General features: G+C 50.6%; 9 protein-coding genes across 9 annotated transcripts; 5 read left to right on the top strand and 4 right to left on the bottom strand.

Annotated features, from left to right (window-relative positions):
- Window positions 1-5: 5 nt before the first annotated feature.
- On the top strand, window positions 6-1,228 carry N7509_006887 (putative haloacid dehalogenase-like hydrolase; the record flags this gene model as incomplete). Its single annotated transcript, XM_056631524.1, has 5 exons — window positions 6-130; window positions 345-377; window positions 512-721; window positions 799-961; window positions 1,034-1,228. 5 exons carry the CDS (start codon window positions 6-8, stop codon window positions 1,226-1,228), a joined length of 726 nt encoding a protein of 241 aa, XP_056487075.1.
- Window positions 1,229-1,444: 216 nt separating this feature from the next.
- Window positions 1,445-3,266, bottom strand: N7509_006888 (zinc knuckle domain protein; the record flags this gene model as incomplete). The annotated part of the gene is made up of 2 exons (XM_056631525.1): window positions 1,445-2,218; window positions 2,298-3,266. 2 exons carry the CDS (start codon window positions 3,264-3,266, stop codon window positions 1,445-1,447), a joined length of 1,743 nt encoding a protein of 580 aa, XP_056487076.1.
- A 933-nt stretch (window positions 3,267-4,199) lies between these two features.
- N7509_006889 (ORMDL family protein) lies at window positions 4,200-4,939 on the top strand (the record flags this gene model as incomplete). The annotated part of the gene is made up of 3 exons (XM_056631526.1): window positions 4,200-4,356; window positions 4,479-4,837; window positions 4,892-4,939. 3 exons carry the CDS (start codon window positions 4,200-4,202, stop codon window positions 4,937-4,939), a joined length of 564 nt encoding a protein of 187 aa, XP_056487077.1.
- An 860-nt stretch (window positions 4,940-5,799) lies between these two features.
- N7509_006890 (uncharacterized protein) lies at window positions 5,800-7,718 on the top strand (the record flags this gene model as incomplete). Its single annotated transcript, XM_056631527.1, is given in 3 exon segments — window positions 5,800-5,917; window positions 5,988-7,031; window positions 7,048-7,718. The coding sequence occupies 3 exon segments, from the start codon at window positions 5,800-5,802 to the stop codon at window positions 7,716-7,718; spliced, it is 1,833 nt and encodes a 610-aa protein (XP_056487078.1).
- A 506-nt stretch (window positions 7,719-8,224) lies between these two features.
- Window positions 8,225-10,246, bottom strand: N7509_006891 (calponin homology domain protein; the record flags this gene model as incomplete). The annotated part of the gene is made up of 2 exons (XM_056631528.1): window positions 8,225-9,932; window positions 10,080-10,246. The coding sequence occupies 2 exons, from the start codon at window positions 10,244-10,246 to the stop codon at window positions 8,225-8,227; spliced, it is 1,875 nt and encodes a 624-aa protein (XP_056487079.1).
- A 424-nt stretch (window positions 10,247-10,670) lies between these two features.
- N7509_006892 (uncharacterized protein) lies at window positions 10,671-11,402 on the top strand (the record flags this gene model as incomplete). The annotated part of the gene is made up of 3 exons (XM_056631529.1): window positions 10,671-10,737; window positions 10,806-10,922; window positions 11,035-11,402. 3 exons carry the CDS (start codon window positions 10,671-10,673, stop codon window positions 11,400-11,402), a joined length of 552 nt encoding a protein of 183 aa, XP_056487080.1.
- Window positions 11,403-12,305: 903 nt separating this feature from the next.
- N7509_006893 (argonaute family protein) lies at window positions 12,306-15,555 on the bottom strand (the record flags this gene model as incomplete). The annotated part of the gene is made up of 4 exons (XM_056631530.1): window positions 12,306-13,057; window positions 13,174-13,956; window positions 14,012-15,156; window positions 15,209-15,555. The coding sequence occupies 4 exons, from the start codon at window positions 15,553-15,555 to the stop codon at window positions 12,306-12,308; spliced, it is 3,027 nt and encodes a 1,008-aa protein (XP_056487081.1).
- Window positions 15,556-17,572: 2,017 nt separating this feature from the next.
- wetA (developmental regulatory protein WetA) lies at window positions 17,573-19,067 on the bottom strand (the record flags this gene model as incomplete). The annotated part of the gene is made up of 2 exons (XM_056631531.1): window positions 17,573-18,809; window positions 18,874-19,067. The coding sequence occupies 2 exons, from the start codon at window positions 19,065-19,067 to the stop codon at window positions 17,573-17,575; spliced, it is 1,431 nt and encodes a 476-aa protein (XP_056487082.1).
- Window positions 19,068-22,172: 3,105 nt separating this feature from the next.
- On the top strand, window positions 22,173-23,363 carry N7509_006895 (uncharacterized protein; the record flags this gene model as incomplete). The annotated part of the gene is made up of 1 exon (XM_056631532.1): window positions 22,173-23,363. One exon carries the CDS (start codon window positions 22,173-22,175, stop codon window positions 23,361-23,363), a length of 1,191 nt encoding a protein of 396 aa, XP_056487083.1.
- Window positions 23,364-23,652: the final 289 nt, after the last annotated feature.

The raw sequence follows: 23,652 nt of genomic DNA on the forward strand, positions 1-23,652 counted from the left end.
CCATCATGTCGGCAACCAAAGTAGAATGCCAGCATCTCCGGCCCCGGCGATTCGCGCCTCTCGACACATCCCGCAAATCGGATGCGCCGCCGCTGAAGGGCATTGTGTTTGATGTGGATGGAACTTTATGGTAGGTTCTGTCTATTCCCCTATCACGATCCCAACCTTGCATGGCTGGGCTCTGGATTGCCCTACTCCCCAAACGTCATCATATCGAAGGCCCTCGTCGACAAGCAACCGAGCTCCCGGTACAGACGGAGATCTACCGGGAAACTCCAGTTCACCTATGGCAGGCTCGACAGCGTCAGAGTAGTGCTAACAATTGGTGCTAATGATTTGAACAGCCTCCCACAACATCACATGTTCAGTGAAATGAGGTGAGTTGGATATTCGATATTTCGATGACATCGTAATCATCCTCGGCATCAACCCGGACAAACCCGTTTTCCCCAGGAAAGGACATAGGTAGACCAAATGACAAATATTCGATCTCTAATACATGAAAATATAGAGAAGCTCTGGGAATCGATGCCTCCACTGACATCCTCCATCACATCCGCGATATCGAAACACCCGCTGAGCGCGCCGAAGCCGTAGCAAAAGTCCAGGACGTTGAGCGGCGCGCAATGCTCAACCAGGAACCACAGCCTGGCCTCGCACGCTTGATGGATTATCTCCAGTCACGCGGACTCCGACGAGCTCTTTGCACCCGGAATTTTGAGTCCGTATTCCTTCCACAGTGTACTACTAGTGGTATGCATTGCAATCCCCACAGTACTGATATAGATCAACCCATAGAGCCCCGGTGAGATATCTCATCCAGAATCACCTACCAAGCCATGTCTTCCTCCCCATCATCACTCGGGACACCCCTGATGTAATCCCCAAGCCTGATCCCGCGGGTATCTTGCATATCGCTGGGGAATGGGGACTGCCCAACCGCGCAGAGAGCCTAATCATGGTACGTCGCAAAATTATCATGTTAACCATGCTCGTGCTTTGTCGAAGGAGTTCCATTGCTAATAGTTTCTAGGTCGGTGATAGCATCGACGATATGACGGCGGGTCATACGGCCGGCGCAGCAACCGTCTTGCTAGTCAATGAGCGCAATGGCCATCTGCGTGAACATGCTCATACCGACCTTTTTATCAGTCGTTTGGACGAACTGGTGGATATTCTTGAGCAAGGTTTCGTGGGTACTCGCGAGAATGATGAACATAAAGAGTAGACATGTACATATAGAAGTAGCACAAATTTTATTTTTCTCCCAAGCTGTTCCTGCTCTTTGGCGACAGCGCTCTAGTGAGCGAGTTCAACATACTAGGTCAATAAGAATCCAGCTCATTACCGATGCATGCATACTTCTCCTCGTTTGAGAGAGGATCAAAACAGACCAAAATATAAACTCCAATGGGCAATGTACAGATATATGGTATTCGTAAGGTTACTCATAATGCACGACCAGCGTGGTCGATCTACCGTCCTCGGCCTCGCTTCCCGCCGCCACCGCCGCCGCGTCCGCCATTGGAAGCCCCACGGCCTCGATATCCTCCCCTGCCTCGCGGAGGGGGGGGGGTCCGCGACGTGGTAGCGGAGAGAGCGTTCGCTTTGAAGGGGGTTTTCCTCGTGGCTGATCGGAACCTAATCCACCGCCGAAACGAATCGCCCCGCGAGCCCTTCCACGAGATGGAGGCGGTGGCCTTTTCCCACCACGGGGCAAATCGTCGCTGCTATCTGAAGTGAAAGATTTGTTACCACCTCCTCCATTACCACCACCTCGGGGACCTCTATTTCGCGGTCCTCTGGGCGGGCGACTAGGGGGCGGGCCAGCGTTCTTTTGAGGGATGGCACCAGCGCTAAGGTTGGTTATTGCTGTTGGGTCGATTCCCTTTAGAGAGAATGCGCATGATGAGTAAGAAGGGTATGGAACTGAAGGGCAGTCACCGATGAGATGCTGGCTACTGGCACAGCGGGCGCACGACATAGCGACCTTGATGGACGGGTCCGTGACATCCCGCATGGGGAATGCGCATCGTTGATCACACTGGGTCTCAAGGTGAGGTAGGCTGCAGAAGTCGCAAGGAACTTCGGACGCGGAGCCCTTTAGGGCAGATGAGCATTGCTCTTCTTGGTGGCCTCTCTCTCGGCATCGTATGCATCGTCGCCATGAGGGACAGAGGTTACTTGAATGTTTATTCCACGCTCCACAGTGCTCGCACTAGATTTGGTTAGTATAAAGATATCGAATAATAATAAGGCGAGGGGTTAAGAATCGCTACCTCTTTTGTCGGGCACACTTCAGCCATGTGACCTTGGCGAAAGCACTCGATACAACCAACCGGCAGCTGGAGATCAAGAGTGTGGATATCGCGATCCCAGTACAAGAACATGGCCTGCTTTTCGAGGTCCCTTTTGTCCAAGTCTACCAATGTGACCGGGGCAGTTGGGTACTTGCGACTGAATTGCTGGAAGGCTTCTTCTTTCGATTCCGCTGCTGTGGGTATATTGTCCAAAAGGGAGTCTGCGCCCTTTCCTCCAGATGCACCATTTATATGACCGTTTGTTAGGCCTTGACTCAAGTCCAAAGACTCCGGGTCATATTCATCCGCCGCCTGCTCATGCTTTGTGCCGATGTTCAGCAGGATAGAGTCGTCGGCCTCGGAATCCAAGGATTGCGAATCATCAGAGTCGCTGGCCGAGTTTATCTCGCCTTCTTCAGACGTACTGTCCTCGTTTGACTGGCCTTCGTCCTTCTTTGCTGCAATGCTTCCTGCGGATGAAGCAGAACCACTGCGACTGCGCCAATATGTCCCATTGACTGCCTTGAATTGCGCAGATGTCGCGTCTGGCTCCGGCTGGGCCTTGCGCTTTCCCAATGTTGTACGCACGGCATTTTTCCTGCCTTGGTTCCAGCTGACAGCGGGGGCCGTACTGCCTGCGTGGGGGTTTGCGGTCGCGGGTGCGGGTGCGGGTCTGCTAGAGGCCTCCGAGTGATCAGAATCGGCTTCGCTTTCAGAGTCCGAGCCGGAGCCGGAGCCAGAGCTTGAAGTCTCATCGGGATCAACTTCGAGAGGCTTTTCGCTGAACGAGGCTCCACGGGGGACAAAATCTTCGAGGGCGCGAAATGCGGCGGGTTCATTCCGCCGTTGTCTCTTCGTGGGCCGGGATTTGGTATCGTGTGAGGATCGGGAGGTGGCGTTTTTTCGGCCTCGCTGGGCGCCAACAGAGGCCGTCCGTGAATCGGCCTCGTCCCCAGAGTCAGACATGGTGAAGGTTGTGAAGAGTTGAAGATGAAGCGAATGGATCTACACTGATGGGTTGAGATTCAAGCGCAAAATTTTACGGCGGGCGGAGAAGACCATCCCCGCAGGAACTCACGCAGGAAGGCGCGACCCTCGGAGTTACCTGGGCACCACACAAAAATAGTAGAATAAGTTGAATTGGTGAATTACTAGTACTAGTAGCCAGTTATCCTTGCTTTAATCTAGCCTATTGCGTTAACGAACTACTAGTATATTAACACTGGTATTCAAAATGCTGAATTAGTACTAGTACTGCCAGTGCTACTTACACCTGGGCACTAAGCAGATCCTAGATATATATCCGAGCCTCACATGCAGAATCTCTATAACCATTTCGGATATGTATTTCCCACAACACTACCTAGGTACTGGTATTTGGGGATATAATTACTAGTATATGGTACGATGCTGGCCACTGGCAAGTATCAAGCCACCTAGGCACACAATGGCATAGTCTCACACTAAGCGATCTGGAACTCACTCCAAACTGGAACCAAAAAAACACGGCGAATGCTGGGAATGGCAAGGTCGCCCAGTGGCGCGCACGTGCTTTACAACAAATACCGTCTCCAAGCCCACCGTACTTTCGCCTCGTCCATCTATCTTGATTGTATTTCATAATTCGCCCCTTTTTGATCCTCACTCATTCTTCTCAAAAGTCGCCCCAATCTTGATTGTAAGAGTGCTGTGGCCAAAAAAAAAGAAAGAAGAAAAAAACGAGATTGCCCCCGTGACCCCCGACAAGCCCGATCCGCCCGACTCCACGCGGTCACTTCATCATCCCCACGCTCCTTTTCCCCCGACCACCCACCTCGACCACCAACTCCAGTCAAGCTGGCGTCCGATACTCCCAAGTCCTCCCTACTGGTCTCGCGTACCATCTCATTCGCTCCCGAAATGGACGGCGCACAGCGACTGTCGCCCAACACCCAAAAGCAGGGCCGTCGGCGACGCTCGAGCAGTCTCATCTACCAGGAACCTCCCGAGTCGATCGAACATACCAGTGACCAGGCGGCACTGCCGAACCTCAATGCGAACTGGGTCAATGCGAAGGGTAAGCTTGCATCCTTCACCCTCTCCTCCTCTCTCCCCAGACTCTCCCCATCCGCTCCGGACACCGTGGACAAAGCACATGAAAGCAACAAGAGCTGATGCAGAAGCTATTTCCATAAGCAGGGGCTTGGACCATCCATTTCGTCTGCATTGCCGCACTGAAGATCTTCTACGATATCATTCCGGGCGTTTCGCAGGAAACATCATGGACTCTGACCAACATCAGCTATATGTTTGGCTCCTTCCTCATGTTTCATTGGGTGCGGGGCATCCCGTTCGAGTTCAACGCCGGCGCCTACGATAATCTCAACATGTGGGAGCAAATTGACAACGGTGATCAATACACTCCGACCAAGAAGTTCCTGCTCTGCGTTCCGATTGTGCTCTTCCTTATCAGCACCCACTACACCCACTACGACCTGACCTATTTCACTATCAATTGCCTGGCGACGCTATCCGTGGTTATCCCCAAGCTGCCTTTTGTATGTATTCCCTTTGATCCCATCTGGATGGACCTCCCGCTAACAACCCACCAGTCGCATCGGATGCGAATAGGTCTTTTCTCCGATTTTGACGAGTCATAGTCCTTTCATACGTCTTTTTTCCTTCCCTTGTTGCTACATTGGCGTCTTCCGGGCCTTCGAGCTAGCTCCTCCTTTCCTTTTTGTGTCGCCTCATAAACAGGCTTTTGCATTGCGTTGATTTCACGGAGTTTTGATCCGTCGTTGGTTCTCGCAACCTTTTTCCCCCTCTTCCTTTCCCTTTCGCTTGGCAAATACAGTCACCTGGGCTGCGAGTCTCTCCTTTTAACTCCAGTTCCTGTCTAGATTTTTCAGCTTTAGAGCCGTGCATATGTTACTCTCTATAATTCACTTTCCACTAGTTCCTTAGACGTGTAGTTGAGTTCGTCCGGTGGTGCCGCTAAATCGGGGCCTGCAGGACCGAACGATGCAGGTCATCCTTCTTGGCTCGGTCCATGCGGGGGGGATATTGCATCATAGCATACGGAGTAAGCAATGGTATATGCAGACAAAAGCAGCCCATGCAAAATAAACATGCAAACTCTAGCTGGAGCATAGAATTCATTTATAATCGTATACTAGTGATATCTAATAAAAATATATCAATAAATCTTAGTGCTTACTCACAATCACTAGTACTAGTAGTAACTATCAGTAGGTTCTGTCTATTTTTGGTAGGTCCGCCTAGCCCGTTTGCTCACCAACCCTCAATGCTCTCAATACCTCCAGTGTTTCTTTTTGCACCTGCATCGTCACAAAGGTCTCAAATAACCTCCAATCTTCGTATCTCCAATCTACCACAAGTCCCTTGGAATTCTGTCAATCATCTGTCAATCTCCCAATCATATCCAATCAGGGTACATTACTAAGCTTTATCGATAAGCGTGCGCGCCCAAAAGATCGGACGCGACTAGCTGCCCATTATGTCGTCGCAGCATCTTGACGAGATGGCTCCGTGGGGCACTTTGGAATATCGTGCACCGAAGCCTCTCAGGTTTGAGTTGGTCCAAAACATCGAGATTTTCTTTGAAGAGAAATTATGTCAGTCACCCCGTGAAACACCTCTCCAACCCCGCGATCGAGGAACTAACATCACGCGCCACGATCATAGATACCCAAGCACTGAATCTTCTCTTCAACACCCTTGCTTCTGGCAGCTATACATCCCCCGAGTGCATTATCCCGCTGCCTCCCCATCTCGCGATAGCGGTCACTTTCCTCGTACACCCGTCTACGACAACCCGGGCCTCTTCGGACGAAGAAAAAGAGGTCGCGCATATCGCTCTCCGGCTCTTGCGACTTCTCGGTACTCTCGTCAGTCCCCGAGCAGCGAAACTCGATATTGCATTTGCTTTTACACATGATCAAGCCTTGCGTTCCGGGGGAAAATATCGTGCGGCAGGAGACGACAACGAAAGCCACAGGCATGATGATAACAAGCCGCTGAACATCAAGCTCGGCAAAGAAGGTTCTCTATGGTCTCGGGCGGAGGATTTCTGGCATGCCGTTGGCTGGACATTTAACTGCTCCGTACTCCATCATGAAAGATGGGAGCGATGGCAAATTTGGCTGGAGTTTATGTGTGATGTACTTCAAGACGACTGGAATGAACGAGAGCGCATATTCAAGGAAAGGAAAGCCGACAAAGGTGATGGAACCACACAGCAGCGCGTTCCAATCAAAAGAAGGACCCTAGATCAATACCAAGATCATTCCTTGACGATTCTTAAAGAGAGTTTGATCTTTCGATACATCTCAGCTGGCAGTGGGACTGGCAAGTACCGCAGAGTCATTAGGGCTATCTTTGCAGATGGTGGTACGAATTCGCTCAATGAATTCCGCCAAGTTTTTCCCAAGGAGCTCAAGCTGGCCAAGTCAGATCGACAAGCCGAGAAGGCTAAAAAGAGGGAGCGCGACGTTAACATCGACAAAGATGAGTACGGCGATTATCTAGCCCAGGATGAGTCGGATGATGAGGCCACTACTGGCCTCGAAACGAGCAAGTCAAATTCGCAGTCAACGTCTCCTTCGGGCGCAGGATCCAGACGGTCAAAGCGTACAAGGCGAGGTACGAGAAATACGAAGGATCCACTTGATAACGAGTTCATCGATGAGATTACGGGCCCCGATCAAACCTTAACGCAACATGATGTTGGTCTTTCCCCCCCTAGGTGGTCTGGATTCTCTTGATCTGCGCAAACGACTTCTTGGCCTTTTGTCGAGGGTGTGTGAGCTGCTTCCGAAGGACTTTCTGGCAATTGACGTTCTCGATCACTACATCATTGAGAATATTCGCCATTTGCCTTTGCCGATTTTCCAGGCCTTCATCAGTCCCTATATTCTACCTGGTCTCCTTGATAAATCGCAGAGAGATTCATCGTCCGATGAAGAACAACATCAAGGCGAAGATGGAAAAAAGATTCGCGGAGATAGGTCGGATGCAGAGCAAACTGTTTTGTGCGAACTTCTCTTGTTTAGTATGCTCGAGAGTGCCGCGCCCAAATCCGACCAACCTTATCTAGATCAAGATAAGTTGGAAGAATGCTTTCTTCCCTTCGCGGCCGCGAATGCCAGTGTTGTCGACAACGTCAAGGTGTCCATTATTCTCGAAGCGCTCATGCTGCTCCTAGCTGGAAACGGGCTATTGCACTTCCGGCCCTCCTTAGAGAATGCCGTCCAGATTGGGTTGGGTAGGCGGGCCGAAAGAGCAGCGATGGAGGCACGACGGAGCCAGGCAAAGAAAGACCAGGAGCCTCTTGAGACGTCCTGGTTGATTGAGAGTGGCGATAGATTGCTTTTCCTCATGGAAGTTTTGCAGTCGCAAGCGCAGTCGATCACCTGATGGGTAGCCGAGGACGATACTTATGATAATAACGATTTATGATACATCTTTTAAACATAATATGCAGGGGCAGATCATGGCACTCCGTGTCCTACCATTCTCCTTCCAAATAGCTGTACAATGATAGTACCAGTAGGGCAGCAGCAGCAAAATTTGTGTTACTCTGTGGGTGGGTGACTCCCGAGGTCGCTAGCCCTCTGGAGGGCTGACTCTTGCTAGTACTAAGAATTTAAGAACTGCATTCGATAAATGGCTGCAATTATTGATATATAATAGATGTTATCTACAATCGCACTTGAAGTATGAAGAAAGTAGTAAAGAAACATCTGCAAGACAAAAACTTCCGGAAGGGAATCATAGCAACACAAGAAATAAACCACCGGGTCGCCGACGCAAAGAATGAAAATCGACGTTGAGCCAGGCTCAACGGTAAGAGAATCGAAAGAGGAAAAAATAGTTACCATCCTAGGTTGAATAGGGACGTATTTCATCTACCAGATGAACATTTATGGCGGAGGCCGAGGTCCGATGATTTGACGACGGGCACCCCCAACGCCCAATCCAACACCACCGCGGTTCTGGTTGTCGCCGCCGAGGTACCCGTATTGATGAACGTCCCAGGTTTGACCGGGCCCCGAGCCCATAGTGTTATCGCGCGCAGCAGCCTGGGTATGTTCTTGGTTTTCTTCCCATTCACGCTGGCGCTCGCGCTCGCGCTCCATTTCACGCTCAAGCAGGGATTTCGATGCCCAGCCGCCGGCCTTGGTCTTTTGCTGGGACGCAATACGGCGGCTGTTCTCTGCGTCGACTTCTGATGTTGTGCTGTAGTCTTGAGGTCTATGAGAGGATGGAGCAGCAGCCTGAGGTGCTGGGTTAGAGGAGAGGAAGCGATCGACACGACTCTCTCGGCCAAGATTCGCGGAATATGCAACCGGGTCCGGAAGAGGACGAGGGGCAGCCGGTAGATCTCTAGGTGGGAGTGATGGCACTGCCTGAGATGAAGGCCCTGGCTGTGGGAGTGGTCGACGAGGTGGAGGCGGGGCTTGCTCTTCAACCTCCTCTGGTTGCTCCTGCGCTGCTGGCATTTCTTGTGTATTCTGCCACTCCGTGCGTAGCATGCGGCGTTCCTGTTCAAGAGAGGAGAGGTCGTAGCTTGGTTTGGGGGGTACTGGAACGGGACGTTGACGGCTACCGCTACGAGATCGAGATTCGTTGCCACTCTTTTGGACTTGGAGTCCCGATCGATCAGTCTCATACTGACGCTCTCTTTCTTTGGCCAGCTCCAGTTCGCGTTCGAGTTCCTTGATGCGCCGACTCTCGGGTGTTTCTTCGACTGCCAGCTCCGCACCAGGCTGGCCCGCTTGGTATTGACTGAGGAATTGTCCATTGAGACGAGCATCGGTAGCACTCTTTCGGCGTTGGCGGTCTTGCTCGAGGCGCTCCTCGGTTGCTTTCTCTTCCGCGACCCGTCGCTGTTCTTCTTCCTCCCACTGACGCTTCTCTGCATCCCACCGTCTCTTCTCATCTTCCATTTCTAGGCGTTCCTTTTCTCTCAAACGTTCTGTCTGCTCCTTCCATCGGCGCTCTTCTTCAATCTTGGCCTGGGCTTCCTGCTCCTCGATCTCTCGTTGGCGAGCTCGTTGTTCCTCTTCCTGTCTCGCAGTTTCTTGACGAATTCTCTCATCTTCCTCACGTCTGTACTTTTCCTTTTCTGCTAAGCTCGGCACAGCCGGGCTTGGGGTAGTAATTTGCCGTCGAGACCCAAATGCAATGCCTTGATTGCCTTGGCTGGCTCCACCCATATAGCCATATTGGTGAATGTTCCAAGCGGGGGCCGTGGAGCCCTGGTCATTCTTCTTACTCCAGGAGCTGTAAGATCCAGACGGCTTAGAAGGACTCATTCGACCGGGATTATTTGGATTGGCGTCGCTGGCATTGCTGGAAGCACGGCCGGTTCGTGGGGTATACGACCCCTGGCTGGAGGAGCCCGTCGCATTTGGACTGACCACTCCACGTTTGCTTTGCGGGCCAACCGAACGCGGGAATATGCCTGGGTGAAGGGTATTAGCCCGGCGGCTAAACGATGCCAGACACTGGAGGACCTGCGCCGGATCCTTTGCTTCATAGAGATCGACAGTGAGAAAGACATCGTGCGGGGGGGAGGCCGAGTGGTGCCATTTGACACGCGCGTAGGAAGTGCGAGATATTCTCCATCTGAACAAATGGCATTGAGGACTGCTTATATTTCACGCCCGGTGATACAGCCAAATTGACTAACCTGGTTCGTAGTCAAGGGGTTAGCCGGCTAGCACCGAGCACAGAACAAGACGGAAGACGGTGGATAACAATCGGGAGACTCACTTGCAAAGTGCCACTCCATCCTTAAGGCCTTCTAACAGATCACTTGAAGGGAGTTTCTCACGCAGGACCTCTTCGATCCAGTCACGTACCTCCGCGGCTGCCTGCGGGGTATAGCGGGATAGGCGCATGTTGCGCAAGTCTTTGTCCAGCGAGGTAACCGAAGCCATGATCGATGGTTGGTGATCGCAGTACGATCAAGGTTGATTTGCAATAGTGCGAGGAGAAAACACCGTGGTTCCTGATTGCGTGGCAGTATCCCTTTGCCCGAGTCTGCCTGATCGGCCACCGGTCCGTGGGGGAGTTGGGTATCCAGAGGGGGCGCGCAAAAGCACCAAGACGATTTCCTCCAGTGAAAGACAATAGGGGCTTTCCGAAAAACTCGCGAATATGCGAGTAAAGGGGGCAAATTAGACGAAAGGTGGAAGGTGGAAGGTGGAAGATGGAAGTGAGTGAGTGGAATGGAATGGAGCGCTGTTTATGTTCGGGGCCGATGACGTTCCTGACGTTCTGGCTCATCCGCCGCGAACCACTTTTTTTTCTCCACGCTTCTCTCCCTGCGCCTCAATTCTTCCACCCCATCCCCATCCCATTATGGTCAATAGTCTCTGGTTCCAGTGGAAGAGTCTCAAGCTCCCCTGGAGAAAATCCCGCCTTGCTGGTAAAGTTGTCTCTGTCTCTGCGAGCCTCGTCGGATATCACCCGGTTTTACTGACTTTTGCCGCTCAGGCGTGGATCTCGCCGGAAATACTTTCTGGGAGTACAGAGACGATCCAAATGCCAGTCGTTGGCGAAGAATGCTGAAGCCGGACCCCAAGATTCATCTAAGTGATGTGCAAGTTACCCGTAAGTGCTATGCAGGTGGAGGGAACCCTATCCTCGGCGATTCGCCTGACCGGAGCTTTGATTTGGGCAGATCCTTGACGACAATGTCACTAACACGCTCATACGCGAATAGCACAATGGCATCAATGGCTCCGATATGTACGCGAAAATCCCCCAACCGTTGAAGAACAGCAACAAGACGTTGTTCGACAACTCCAAATTAAGCAACTCGCCCGACTCGCCGACGAACGCTGGGCCAGCAAACCGTCCTATCTCGACAAGCCCCAGCCCCAAAACTCGATCCCTTCAGTCGGCGACGGCTCTGGGAGCCTGAAGTCCCAAAATCTCCCCCATTCCACACAAAATGCGACACCTTCACTGCCCGAGTCGACTTCGGAATCAACACCCCCAAAGGAAGCGAACCCATGGGCCAAGGCGGACCGTAGCAACCCCGGCGACAGCTGGCAGCCATCCGACTGGTCGCCGAATTCCAAGCGATGAAATATTAATCCGGACGGTCTGGAACATAATTTTATCGGTTAAGATATATACCCCGGGACACAGGAAGAATGCCTAGTTGCGGTCGAAGTGCAACAGTCAATCTCTCTCACCATTTCTCGATTAGACTGCACGATACGAAGGATACCGATGACGAGAGCCCGTTGTTGACAGCACGCATACCTTGTTACGTTGTTTCAATTCGGCATCGATTCATGATGATAACCCCCCGCTCCCTGGAGACCAGCGTGCCCTGGTCACCGAATTTGGCTGATTTGATTACCCACGAAATCGCTATCTCCTCTATTTATTCAGGCCGAGTCAGCTTCTCGTAAACTAGCTCTTGTAAAATACTATACACCTTTCATGAATTACCCATTACCCTCGACCTCAATCACACCTACATATCCCGATGCTTTAAACAAACATCGAACCTAGTACTAGTACTAGTACGAACTTGGAAGTCAACGGCATACTACTTCAAGTTTGTTACTGCTTGTCCCGCGGATTCTATACGAGAAAAGCATACTACTAGTAGAAATTGGTTTTGAATAGCCCGAAAGCCCTTTTTTTTGGTGTTTTATTTGAAAAGACAAAAGCCAGAACATAAAATCAAAGGGGAGTCACCGCAACTTTTCTCTCTCTCTTTTTTTTCTCTTTTTCTCTGTTCTTTTTGCCCCTTCCCATCTCCCCTGTATGAACGTGAAATCGAAACGAACATGGTGAAATCAAAGAGAAGACACAACAACATAACAATTTTTTTCTCCTTTTTCTTTTTTCCCCTTTTCTCCTTTTCCTTTGCACCCCTCCCGCCTCGTTGTCAGAACATAAAATCAAATAAAGCCATAAGACAACCTTTTTCACGTCATAATTGCCCGAACGGAATCAACAAATCAATCAATGGCTTCAAATGTAAACCATGGTCTCTGCAAGACGAGAATTGATCATGACATCGGACTGGGAAGGTTTGTGTGAGGCTCGCTTTGAAAAGGGATTCTGTGCCTCCTTCCATTCGTAGTAAGCAACAACGTGCTTTCGCGCACGGTCACAGTAGCGATCAGCAAGGAATGCCGGGGTGGCGTAGCTGATAGAGCGAGTGCAGCGAGCCATCATGTAGCAGATATTGTGTGTGAGCTGCTGTAGATCATCGGCCGCGGTACGCGAAGTCGGAGCGAAGATCTCGTCATGAAGTACCACGTAATGAGCTGGGCGGGCCGAACCTTGGAGGGGAGCCTGTGCCTGGAGATAGAAATCGTAGTACCACGGGCGTGTCACAACTCGATCAATGATGGTGCCATTTTTGCAGTTGTTCTTGTCATCGCAGCCTTCTGAACTGGTTGGGTAGAAGCGAACGTGATGGCGCTTTGTGACTATGATGAAGGTGATTTTCGGTGAAGAGCCTTGGTAGACTCTCTTGATGGCGTCACGAATCGATGACATCTCCGCTGTCATCACGTCGTTGTATTGACCTTCACTCACACCATCACGGTAGACAAGGATACTTGTCGGCAATGTCTTGTTGACCTTTTGCCAGCGGTGAAGACGATCGACCATCATATCCTGCAGATTCTCAAGAATCTCCTTCTTGGAAGTCTGGATGCGGCTTGCTCCTGCCCATTGGCCAAGTCGACCGTCTATGCTAGCAACAATGGCAGCGACTGTTGGGAAGCCGTCACAGTCAGTAGCAGATGGATGAGTTGCGTCAATTCCGACAACCATAGTTTTCCCTGGGCCAGTAATCCAGAGGCAGGAGGGTCAAGGATGTGATTGACACCACCGAGTTTCAGGTTAACCTTCAGCGCATTGTTGGCCATGTACTGAGGATTTCCCTTAGCAAACTTGTCGACGAGGACGCAGTGATTTGGAATGCCCAGTTTACAATCAGCGGCCCATTTGACGAAGCGGAAAATCCGGTCCTGTCCTGTGGGAAGCACAACCAACAGGAGGTGTGGGTTTTTCGCTGACAAACTGATGAGTCTCGCCTGGAGTGCCTCGCACTGGTCTTTGATGGGACCCTTGATATCAATGGACTCGAGACTGGGGCGTTGTGCGACTCGCATGCCCATTTCAGCCATCTTTTTGCGGAAGCCTTCAACCGCAGTCTGGACTTGATCAGGTGTAGTTCTGGTGACACCGGCCTTGATCCACAAGACAACCCAGGTTTCGATACTGACACCTGTAGAAAACTGTTTTCCCACAAGATTCCAGGCACCCCTCTGGGGCTTTTCCGTACGAGTTCCATACTTCAGTACCGGGGCATCAAGAACCCTTGCAGGAACTACAAGCATCTCGTCGGAGAATTTGATTTGTCTGTCGCGGAAGTAGTTACCGGACATTCCCATAATGCCTCGGCCAAGGGTTCGGATGGTCTCAAAGTTGTCCGGTGGTTGGCGACAGCTGAACTTGATGATATTCTGTCGTTGCGCAGTAGACAGCTCGCCGTTGAAAACATGCCCTTTCTTGATCCAGGCGCTCTCGGATGGAATGTAGACAGCCCGTTGATGGTTCCCGATATTGACCACTGGTTTCTTCTTGTCCTTTAAGATGACACCGTATTCTGCGTAGAACGGGTTAGCCTAGCGTTTTCTGCCACAGTGCCTGATTTTACTTACTTTGTTTGAAAAACTCCGTGACGGTCACGTAGCGTCCAGGTTTTCCTTCCTCGATTAACCAGAATCGCACGTCATCTGGACCGGCGCCAAACGATTTGACTTGGGGAGGCTTGTGATCCTTTTTGTCTTTGCTGTCTTTGTTGGGAACGTATTTTGTTTCATCTTCCTTGCTTGCCAATCCCCAAACACTGCCGACGCGGTAAATTTGTTTGCAATCATCATCGTAGATCTTAGGCGAATGTCTGAGTTCGATCTTTACAGTGCGAAGATACCGGTTGACAGTTTCGAGATCATTGAAGTTTGCTCGAAGAACCTCCTCGATGTAGAGGCCCAAATTCATATGCTGGTAGAAAGCACCATTGCTGACACCGAGGTTTAGCAAAATTTGTTTCGCAGCTGGGCGCACACTTGAGATGACGCCGCGGAGAACTTCAAGTCCACCAGTCAGGTTCATGCTTTCTTGGCGATTATCGGTGTAGAAAAACTTGAGTCGACCCTTGCCAACATTTGTGACGCCCGGGTCACCGTAAGCGAAGCTTGTCATGAAAATGTTCAGAAGCTGAACAACATAGTCCTCGTCTGTGACTTTCTCATGGATGTCGGGGTTTGCAAGCCCATCAAGTAGACCCTTCAAGGGAATGGGTTTCTTGTCCTGTAGAGTGAAGGAAACGGTGTAAGTGTAAGCCCATTCCTTTTCCCCAGGATCACATTTGGTAGGATCACATCTGACGGTCGTCTCCTCGAAGGGGATCGGCTTGCAGGTCACGATCCACTGAGCCTCGTCTGTCGCAGGCAGGCAGTCCTTGATTTCAGGACATCTAAGCACGAGTTGCTTGAAGATCTGTCGGATATGACGCTTGTGAGTGGGCTCCGGAACGATATTCACGCTGTATGCGTAAAACTTTGCATCTGGCTTGAAGATCATTGCGAAAAAGTTGGCGCGGACGTTGGTCGATTTCCCCTTGGTGCCATAACCGGGACGGCGAACCAAATCGACATGAATGGGCAATTGGCCCCTCTCTGCCTTGGTCTTTTTGTCTCGGAGATCTCGCTGGGGCTCCTGCTTGATGTTCTTCTTGGATTCCAAGGACTTCTTCTCGAAGTCCGCTATCTGCTTGTCGGGAGGCGAAGCATTGAACATCACCCTAAATGGAAACAGTCAGTGATTTTTCATGCAAAAGGGACTCTTCAACTTACTGTCTGTCTGCCTTGACAGTCGGGGTACTTTGATACTCCAGACGAGGGCCTCCAGAGCCACCATGCTGCTGGGCACCACCACGAGACTGGGAGCCACCACGCTGTTGAGGGCCACCCCGAGGAGGGCCTGACGATTGTCCCCTCGCGGAACTTCCGCCTCGCCCGCTTCGTTCGGGGCTTGGAGATCTCTGCGGGCTGCGAGATCGAGGAGGAGCATCGCCAGCGCCAGTAGGCGTAGTGGGTCGGGAACCTTCTCTGGTTGGAGTCGAGGGTCGTGAGCCAGTCACTGAGTCGCGTCGGCCGCCGCGGGAATCTCCACGGCCACGATTTGAATCACGGGAAGACATCTTTTCGTTCGTACTGTTTTTCTTTTTGGTTGTGTCGGGTGGAAGAGAGAGATAGAGACTCGGAGATATGAGTCTGAATGGGAGGAGGGGAGAAGGAGAAGAGGTGGGGTTCGAAGGAGGGAGAGGAGGGGGTAGAAACGGCTCTCTATGAGCGAGAGACCTGTCTGTGATTGAGAATGAGGTTGAAGAAATCCACCTTGCACGAAACTTGGCTTTCGCAAGGAGGAAAATCTGTGGAGCGTGTTGCTGAGAATTTGTTAGCAGTGGCAACAGACATGAAAGGTACAAACTTCGGGATTGTGATACCGAGGCTGCTGAGTATGCGCAGATGAATAAGAGTGGGAAAAGGTTATGTGGGCAACTTGCACGGACACTCAGTAAACGAAGGCTCCAGCAGAGTTGGATTCCCGTTACAAAGACGCACAAAGTGAAAGGTAGTTTCCAGAGATGAAGGTGGTGGAGGGGTGAAGGTGAAGGTGAAATTGAAGCCTCGAGGGGAATATAATAGCAAGCAAACGATACAACGGGGCAAACAGTGGCAGCAAATCAAAGGACAAAAGGTGAGGGGAGACCGACCAGTTGTCACGATGTTCGCATGGACCAACGTATGGGATATCAGGCTGAAGCTGATCGAGAGTGCATGATAAGATTAGAGGCGAGATTGATGGCAAGAGTGAGAGAAATCAAAATGATAGTGAGGAGTAACAAAGTGGGATATTGGTAATCGTGGGAATGCAAAGAGATGGGAATCAGCAATAGCAGAAGGTGTTAGTGCACTTACATAGCGTAGTCGTGGTACAGATAAGTCGTGATCAGCATAAGAAAAAGGTATGGTGATGGGGGAGAATCTAAAGGAGAGATTGATTTCCCGGAAGACTGGCTTAAATAGTCGAAATTTAGGCCGGCGCGCAGCTCGCAGCTCGCAGGATCCAGGGCCACGTGCGAGTTCAAGGTGTTCAGGGTCGAATTTCGGCTGAGGTTCTGGCTGGAGTTGGACTCAGAGAACCCACTAGCATCAATGGAAATGATCCGGAATTTAGTCCGAGGTGTTCAGTCCGAGGTTCTGAGATTCTGACTGGAGTTGAGGTACTCATGAATGGAAATGATTCGAAATCATTATGGTCGTGAAGTCGTAGATCCGTGAGGTCGTAAAAACGGCCACTAGCTATAGTCTGTTGAAATACCACTTAAGCCATAACATATGTGCCAGAGAAAACCCCGACAGATATAGTCTGGCCAAATGACATTGCAAACACAGAAATAGAGTGGGAACTCCCAGAAAGCCTGAGAATAAACGAAAATTGAAATGCGGTCGTCATAGGTACGCCGGGTATTGGAATGTCTTGAACCAGGTGGATAGTTTCAGAGGAGCATCCGCTAGGACATGTTGATGGTAAGAACTACCTTGTCCAACTCGACTATTCAGCCGTTGTAAATGAAAATTCGCATGTTGATGCCCAGCCCTAGAGTATATCAGATTGAAGGAAGGACATGATATTTAGTTCAAGGAGGGTACACACGTGAGCAACCTTGGAGCTTCCAAGGTTGGGGCATGATCGAAAAGTCGGGATGTAGAGTGTAGAGAGGAAAGAGATTAAAGAGAGAAGATTCTCTTGAGAAACTTGACGTTGTAATTAGAAACTGTAAAGGAATCACGTGCTGCGGCACAAACGGCCCGGGAGATCTGCTATCCGCAGATCTGCGGATAGCAGCGGACTATACCCGGAGAGGCATAATTGTTTAGAAATCACAAACTTGAGGCTACAATGAACGAGAGGATATGAAATTCACAGAAGATGTGATGATATTAGACATTGGTAGATATATGTCTAGACATTAGAAGTATACAGAATTTTGGGGGGAAACTGAAACCAAAGATGGAAAAACAGAAATCAAAGCGCCAGAACGACCAATCCAGATATTCCCCATGATATAGTAATAACAAACAAAAACACCGGCTATAACGTCAGATAATTAACACGCAAAAATCAAATCAAGAAGCAGAATAGAATGTGCTTCAGCAAAATACAGCTTCCAAAGCATCAACATCGCCACCGGCATTACGCACGGCGCGAAGAGCCGCCTCACTCAGTTTGCGTCGTCGGTCCTTGGCTTCTTGCTCCCGTCGTGCTTTTGTCTTGGAGCTGCCAGAAGGTGCGACACCGCCGAGAATTCGGTGGCTATCATTAGCTGTGAAGTTCACAAAGGAGACGTTCACGGATTTGTTTGCCCCACGGGGGCTGGTGGAGGGCTTTGCCATCTTGGGACCGTTCATGCTCTGGCCTGAAAGCTTCCGGCTGTGTGTGCGACGGTGTCCCTTGTTCTTTGGTGATGTACCGGCCCGCGGGGAGAGAGACGGGGAACGGGAGGTGTGGACTTGCTGAGGGGCGAAGGGAGTAACGAATTTCTGAGAGTTTGAGGCCACATTGGAGGAGAAGGAAGAATCGCCGGACATGTCAAACGACGGGTCGAGTTGGATCATCAAACCACCTTGCATCATGTCATTTTGACTGCCGACGCTTTGCATGGAGCGCTGGGGTGCAGGGGATGTGACCATAGGCTGGTAAGGAGTCTGCTGCTGCTGCTGCTGCGCGACTCTGGAGGGCATAGGGGACCACCAAGAGGCATCTTGGGCTTGGAGATTGGGGGTGAAAGAGAGTGAAGAAGTGCCAAGGGCATCAGACTGCCACGAGGAAATCGATTGAGGATCGGATGAATGCGATGAAGAGAAGATGTCATCTGCGGAGGGAGGACTGGAATTGGTCAAGGCCGAGGAGCCGGGGTGGTTCATGTATTTTTGCTGGTGTCGTGCGAATGCAGTGGCAGAGGGAGAGGGCATTGAGACAGCAGGAGAAGGGTGAAAGAGGCGGGAGTCATATTGGCCAGGCATTTCTGGCAAGCCATGGTGTTGGGACATGGTGTCGGCGGTCATATTCTCGTGCTTGACTATGACATCCGATGGCGGAGGCGACAATGGGAGACGCTCGTCTGCACCAGTGAAATCGAGGTTCTGGATCTTTTGAGCCCAGGCGTCAGGGTATGCGATTCTCCCTTTTTGAATCGAAGAGCGCATCATGCTAGGAGAGAAGGATTGCTTTCGCAGGAGTGACCGGCGCTCATTCGGGTCACGATGGCGAATAGACTTGGGAGTAACCAGAGCACTCTTGTTCGTCTTCCGCCGAGGAGTAGCTGGCGGGGTGGAAGGCGAGGTAGATGAAATTCCTGTGGTTCCTGCAGCGCGACGGGGAGGAAACCTCGAAATTATTCAAAGTAAAGTCGGAGATAACAGAAGGGTGAACAGTGTCTTGAAAAGCGAACTGGTCAAGAGAGGTTCCGTCGTCTTGCAGGGACCAATCCTGAGTCCAAGGTTGCGGTGATTGACGATGGCGTTTAGAAGTGGAGTCGGTGGGGGAGTGATCGCCACAGTCCGAGAATGAGTCTAGGGGAAAGAGCTGGTCAAGGTCGCTGGACAACGATAGGTCTTTGTTGCTATCGGGACCAGAGGGATCCATATTGACGTATTGGTTGAATAAATCATTGCAAGAATGATCGAATGGTTGGGCGAACATCTTGCTTTGTTTTCCGTTTGCGGCGAGGTGGTTGTGGTTGAGTCAAAGGTCGAACACCCGGAGAGCCGATGGTCCACTGTGATTGGTGACCAAAGGATAAAGAAAGTCTTTGAGGACTTGTGGGGGGTGCAGTTTGCAGTGGATGCAAATTAGCAATGCAAATATGCAAATATGCCAAAAGGATGCAAATATTGGAGAGAGGGGGAGAGAGATGTTTGACAGTTTGTCAATCAAAGAAAACAATGCAGAGTATGCAAAGAAAGCAAAGCAAACAAACAGATCGAGGCGACTATTTGAATGGCCGTCGACAGCTCCAGCCTCAGATTTTCTGCATACATTCCAAGCAGATCCCCAGATCCTCGAGGAATGTTTGAAGAACAACCCGGTTGGCTGCTTAACGACTCCACCGTCCTCTAAAGGAATGATACAAGACTGTTTGATCCGCATGGAGCCAATCAGACAAACTAAAAGCCTGAAGGGTAATAAATCCGCTGGAAACGTATCCAGCCCCCGCAGCAAGCTTCACAATTGACAGCCACTGTAGATAATGCAACCTTGCCGCGCTATTCCCGAAGCATCGCGTCACTGAATAGGTCAATGTGGCGGGGAGTGTTGGATAGCTAGCCAACATGCCAAATCAACACTTTACAGTGAGATCGGCATAACCCCAATGGGCCTCGGGGAGCTCTGGGTTTGGGTCGGAACGGCCACAGAGCCGTGAAAAAAAAGATCTCCGAGCATAGGATACGCCCCATCTCACTGGTTGAACAGGGATCACCTGCCAGGCTCATCTCTAGTGTAGGCGTCATGACCCTCGATATCAAATCATCACGATCATCCTTAGGTTAACCTGATGGAAGGTAGGATCCACAACAGCTTAGCCGTCCTCTTTTCTTTCTTCTTTTCTTTCCCCTCATGGGTCACTACCTCTCATAGTGGAGTTCGTGCAAGTGCGTATCCAATGTTCAAGTGTCGGAGGACTGGAATGTGGGTCGAGAATGTCAGAGGTCGAGCGGAATGCTACTCCCGCCCCTTCCGACAATGTACAGAAGGGTCTTTGGCATTCGAGAAATCAGATCGGCCGATTGAACTCCTCAATGGAGGATAGCATGAACGGGCCGTAGAAGATCGCCGGGCAGCAGCACCGTTGGAGCTTCTCGAACTCTTTCCGTTCTATTATTATCCACATTGCGGAGGTGTTAGCCCTAATCAAATGCATCGAAGCATACACGAAGCCACGCTTCTAAGTCATGCATTAAAGACATCACCCGTTGAGCCGTGCAATAATTGGCCAGTCATGGAGATGTTTCAAAGAGGTGGCATGGTTCTCATTCGTTGTTCCTTTCTTATTCAGAAAGGTACCATTGGCCAAATGCGTCCGACCGATGAGGGTGAGTCCGAGTGGCGCATACCCAGTTATTGTTGTGTCGAGGAGTGGCAGTTGGATGTAGCCACGAGAGTGTTCTTTCAGTCGGTCGAGATCCTTGTTTGGCTGAGCCAGGAACGGCCAAAATTATCAAGCGTAGTAGGAAGGGTCATCAATGGGTGTACTCCGGGGTACCACATCTTTGGGGCAAAGGAAAAAAGACGAGATCACGAGGGCGCCACTCATAGGGCTTGGGTGTACTTCATGACCCAAAACAGCCCGAGTCAGGCCCATCTTGGGGTGCATTATTTGGAAATGCATCTAGAGCCCTGGGGCATGGGGGGCTGGGGTGCATGGTAAAAATATCCCAAGGAGCCGGGATGACTTGTGGATTCTTGAAATCTTGTCATCCCAACTTCCAAGTTTCAAATTCATCCATAAGATGGCATTAGTCCACGTATTGTGAGGCCTGCAAACACATTGGGCGTTCCATGCAGTTCTGCTCGGTGATATCTCGTTCACGTGATGTGGTCAGTAGATTGGAAATGAGCAATGATCGATGCCCGAATGTGATATGTAAATATTCCGAGGTAAATGATAAATGCAGAAGACACTAGTGATCGGGTGCATAATCTAGTGTCTTCTGTGCCTATGGAAGTACCTCCATATGTCAATCTTGGTAATACAACAGGAGTACAGTAAGATGTGTCTGTGTCGGCAAATGCGAGAAGCGAAGGGAAAAGTGGCTGAGTCAGAATGACGGAGGGCAGGCCCAAGTCAGGCGACGGAGGCAAAGAACTTGAAAAGTGAAAGGCCTCTTTGAACCGTCAGGTGCCCAGTGCTGGATTATTCGCACTTGCTTTTTTCCCCTTCTCCTTTTCCCTGCTTTGTTCCGCATCCTTTCAACTCATCATCTTGCCAGCCTGCTGCCTACATCGCTGGCCATTTCCCCTCCCCCTCCCCCCCCCCCCCGGTTATCCGAAGTGTGACTCAACTCGGAAACCCCTCTCCATCACCCCGCGGAACGTGGGCACTTCGGCTCAACTCCAATTTTTCCCCCTCTTCTCCTCATCTCCTTCGTCTCGCCCATCGCCAGTTCGACTGCGATCGCGCTCTCCGGTGACACGCCCACGCCTATACTCACGGGCCCCCCTAACATTCCGCCGTTTTCATCGCGTCACGAAACCCACCATCGCGCTTCCGATACCCCTTGACCTTCGGCATCGCCACTCATCTTACCAAACACCCAGCCGTCACGAAAAGCCTCAGACTGGGTACTGAGTGATCGACCACTATCCTCCATCTCAGCACAGAAATATTGATCAACCACCCGATCCCTTGACATCTCTACCGATTCGTCTTAAGCATCAAAGCGCCCGAACCCCACACCTTCAAATTTTTACAAGACAAACGAAATGTATCCCTTTATCATTCTGGCTGGGCTCGTCCCCGTCAAGTGTCCTTAAAGGATCGCAAGATTTCTCTTGTGTTTTCATACCATGGATCTCTCTCCATGTTCTGAAGGCTTCCGACGCCATTCCAATAACCACACCTTTGAATAAATCATTCACACCAACTCCCGTGTGCTCCCCACGAGCATAGATCAGGATTCTGTTTTGCAGGCCCTACAGGAGCATCGCGGTGTGTCAAAACTCAACAATTATCTTCATAAGTTCGCCAACATGGCCACTTCTACCATCAACCGGGAGTCATGGGACTCGCTTTCATCCACGTTTGCAAATCTCGAGGTTTCATTCTCGCAAGACAGTTGCTATGGGTCCGATGAAGTATCGGTCTCGTCCAATAACGCTGCGCCGTTGCAGCCAAGCGCTACTACCTACACCATCAAGCCGGAGCGCCCTAACCTTCGGCCCTTCTTGAAATCAATTCTCAAGAACTCGCGCTCTGATGAGCAATGTGAAACCGATTCAGATTCGGAGTCGGAATCTGGCTATGGTTCAGATGAAATCGATTCCGAATACGATGCTCTCTCCGAAGACGAGAGTGATGAAGACGAGGATGACGACATGTCTGATTTCTCTATCTGGGAAGAGACTTCTCAAGACGTTCCTGAAACTCGTCAAGACCACACTGATTCATTTGACGTTTCTTTCATCGGATTCGAAGCAGCTGTTCATTTCAGCCCATCTGTGCAGTACATTGATACTCCAGAATACACCGAGGATGAAAAGGAAAGCTCGGATTCCCAAATGACTGTCCATGAAATGATGCTCCTTTCCTTGCAATCGGGTGGCTCCCAGGGCTCTTTGGTTCAGTCCGATGCGGACGAGATATCAGATGACCCCTGCGATGAAAAAGAATTCATTCAGAATTGCACCCATCATCCTGAGGAATACACTCTTGACGGTGTTGATTTGGATCGCAACCTCTTCGTCGCATTGATTAATGGTATCCATGGGATTGCCGATCACAAATACAAGAGCTACCTTCGTCTTCATGTCGACAGCATTCGTCTGGGCCATGAAACCGAGCCCATGCACCCCGACGACCCCCCGTGCATGTACCTCGACTCAATCGTCACCCATGTCATCGGCATTTTCCGCAACCTCCTCGCAGTGGATGAGCTTGATCGCCTAGTCTCTCTGCGCAACGAAGATCTATGCGACCAGTTGGCAGATATCGCTCCCTCGGACAAATATGCGAGTACTCATCACATCCTTCTTGACAAGATCGAGCATCTGCTCCTGAGCAGGTTGGCAAGTGGTCGTGTCGATATCAGCCCAGATGAGTTGAGTTTCCTTGCTGGTGGCGTTGCCCATGCTCTGGGAACCCAGGACTTGCCTGCGTCAACGGCAAACTCGATCGAACAACCACCAAAGAACAAAACAACAGATGTTACTCACAGTAGCTGAAACATCATAACCAAATCAAAATCAATTCACGATGTCACGACAATAACAAAATAGCGATTTAGTTTCGTCTGATATAACAGACAAACTGGTATCCCATGGACGGTTCAACCCTAGGAGAATTATTCGGTCAGCTCGACGGACAAGCAATTTGTCCTATTTAGCATTAAATGCACATGGTTCTTTAACTTCATCTTCTTTTCATCAGGGATCAGGAATATAAACTGTAGAAGTTCCAACAAGGTTCTTGGCTGGCTCTCAATACGATCTACTGTATACACCATTCGCATTT

Source organism: Penicillium cosmopolitanum (assembly GCF_028827165.1).
Source record: "Penicillium cosmopolitanum strain IBT 29677 chromosome Unknown utg000008l:1.0-4398992.0:1.0-4402845.0, whole genome shotgun sequence".
Lineage (NCBI taxonomy): Eukaryota > Fungi > Ascomycota > Eurotiomycetes > Eurotiales > Aspergillaceae > Penicillium > Penicillium cosmopolitanum.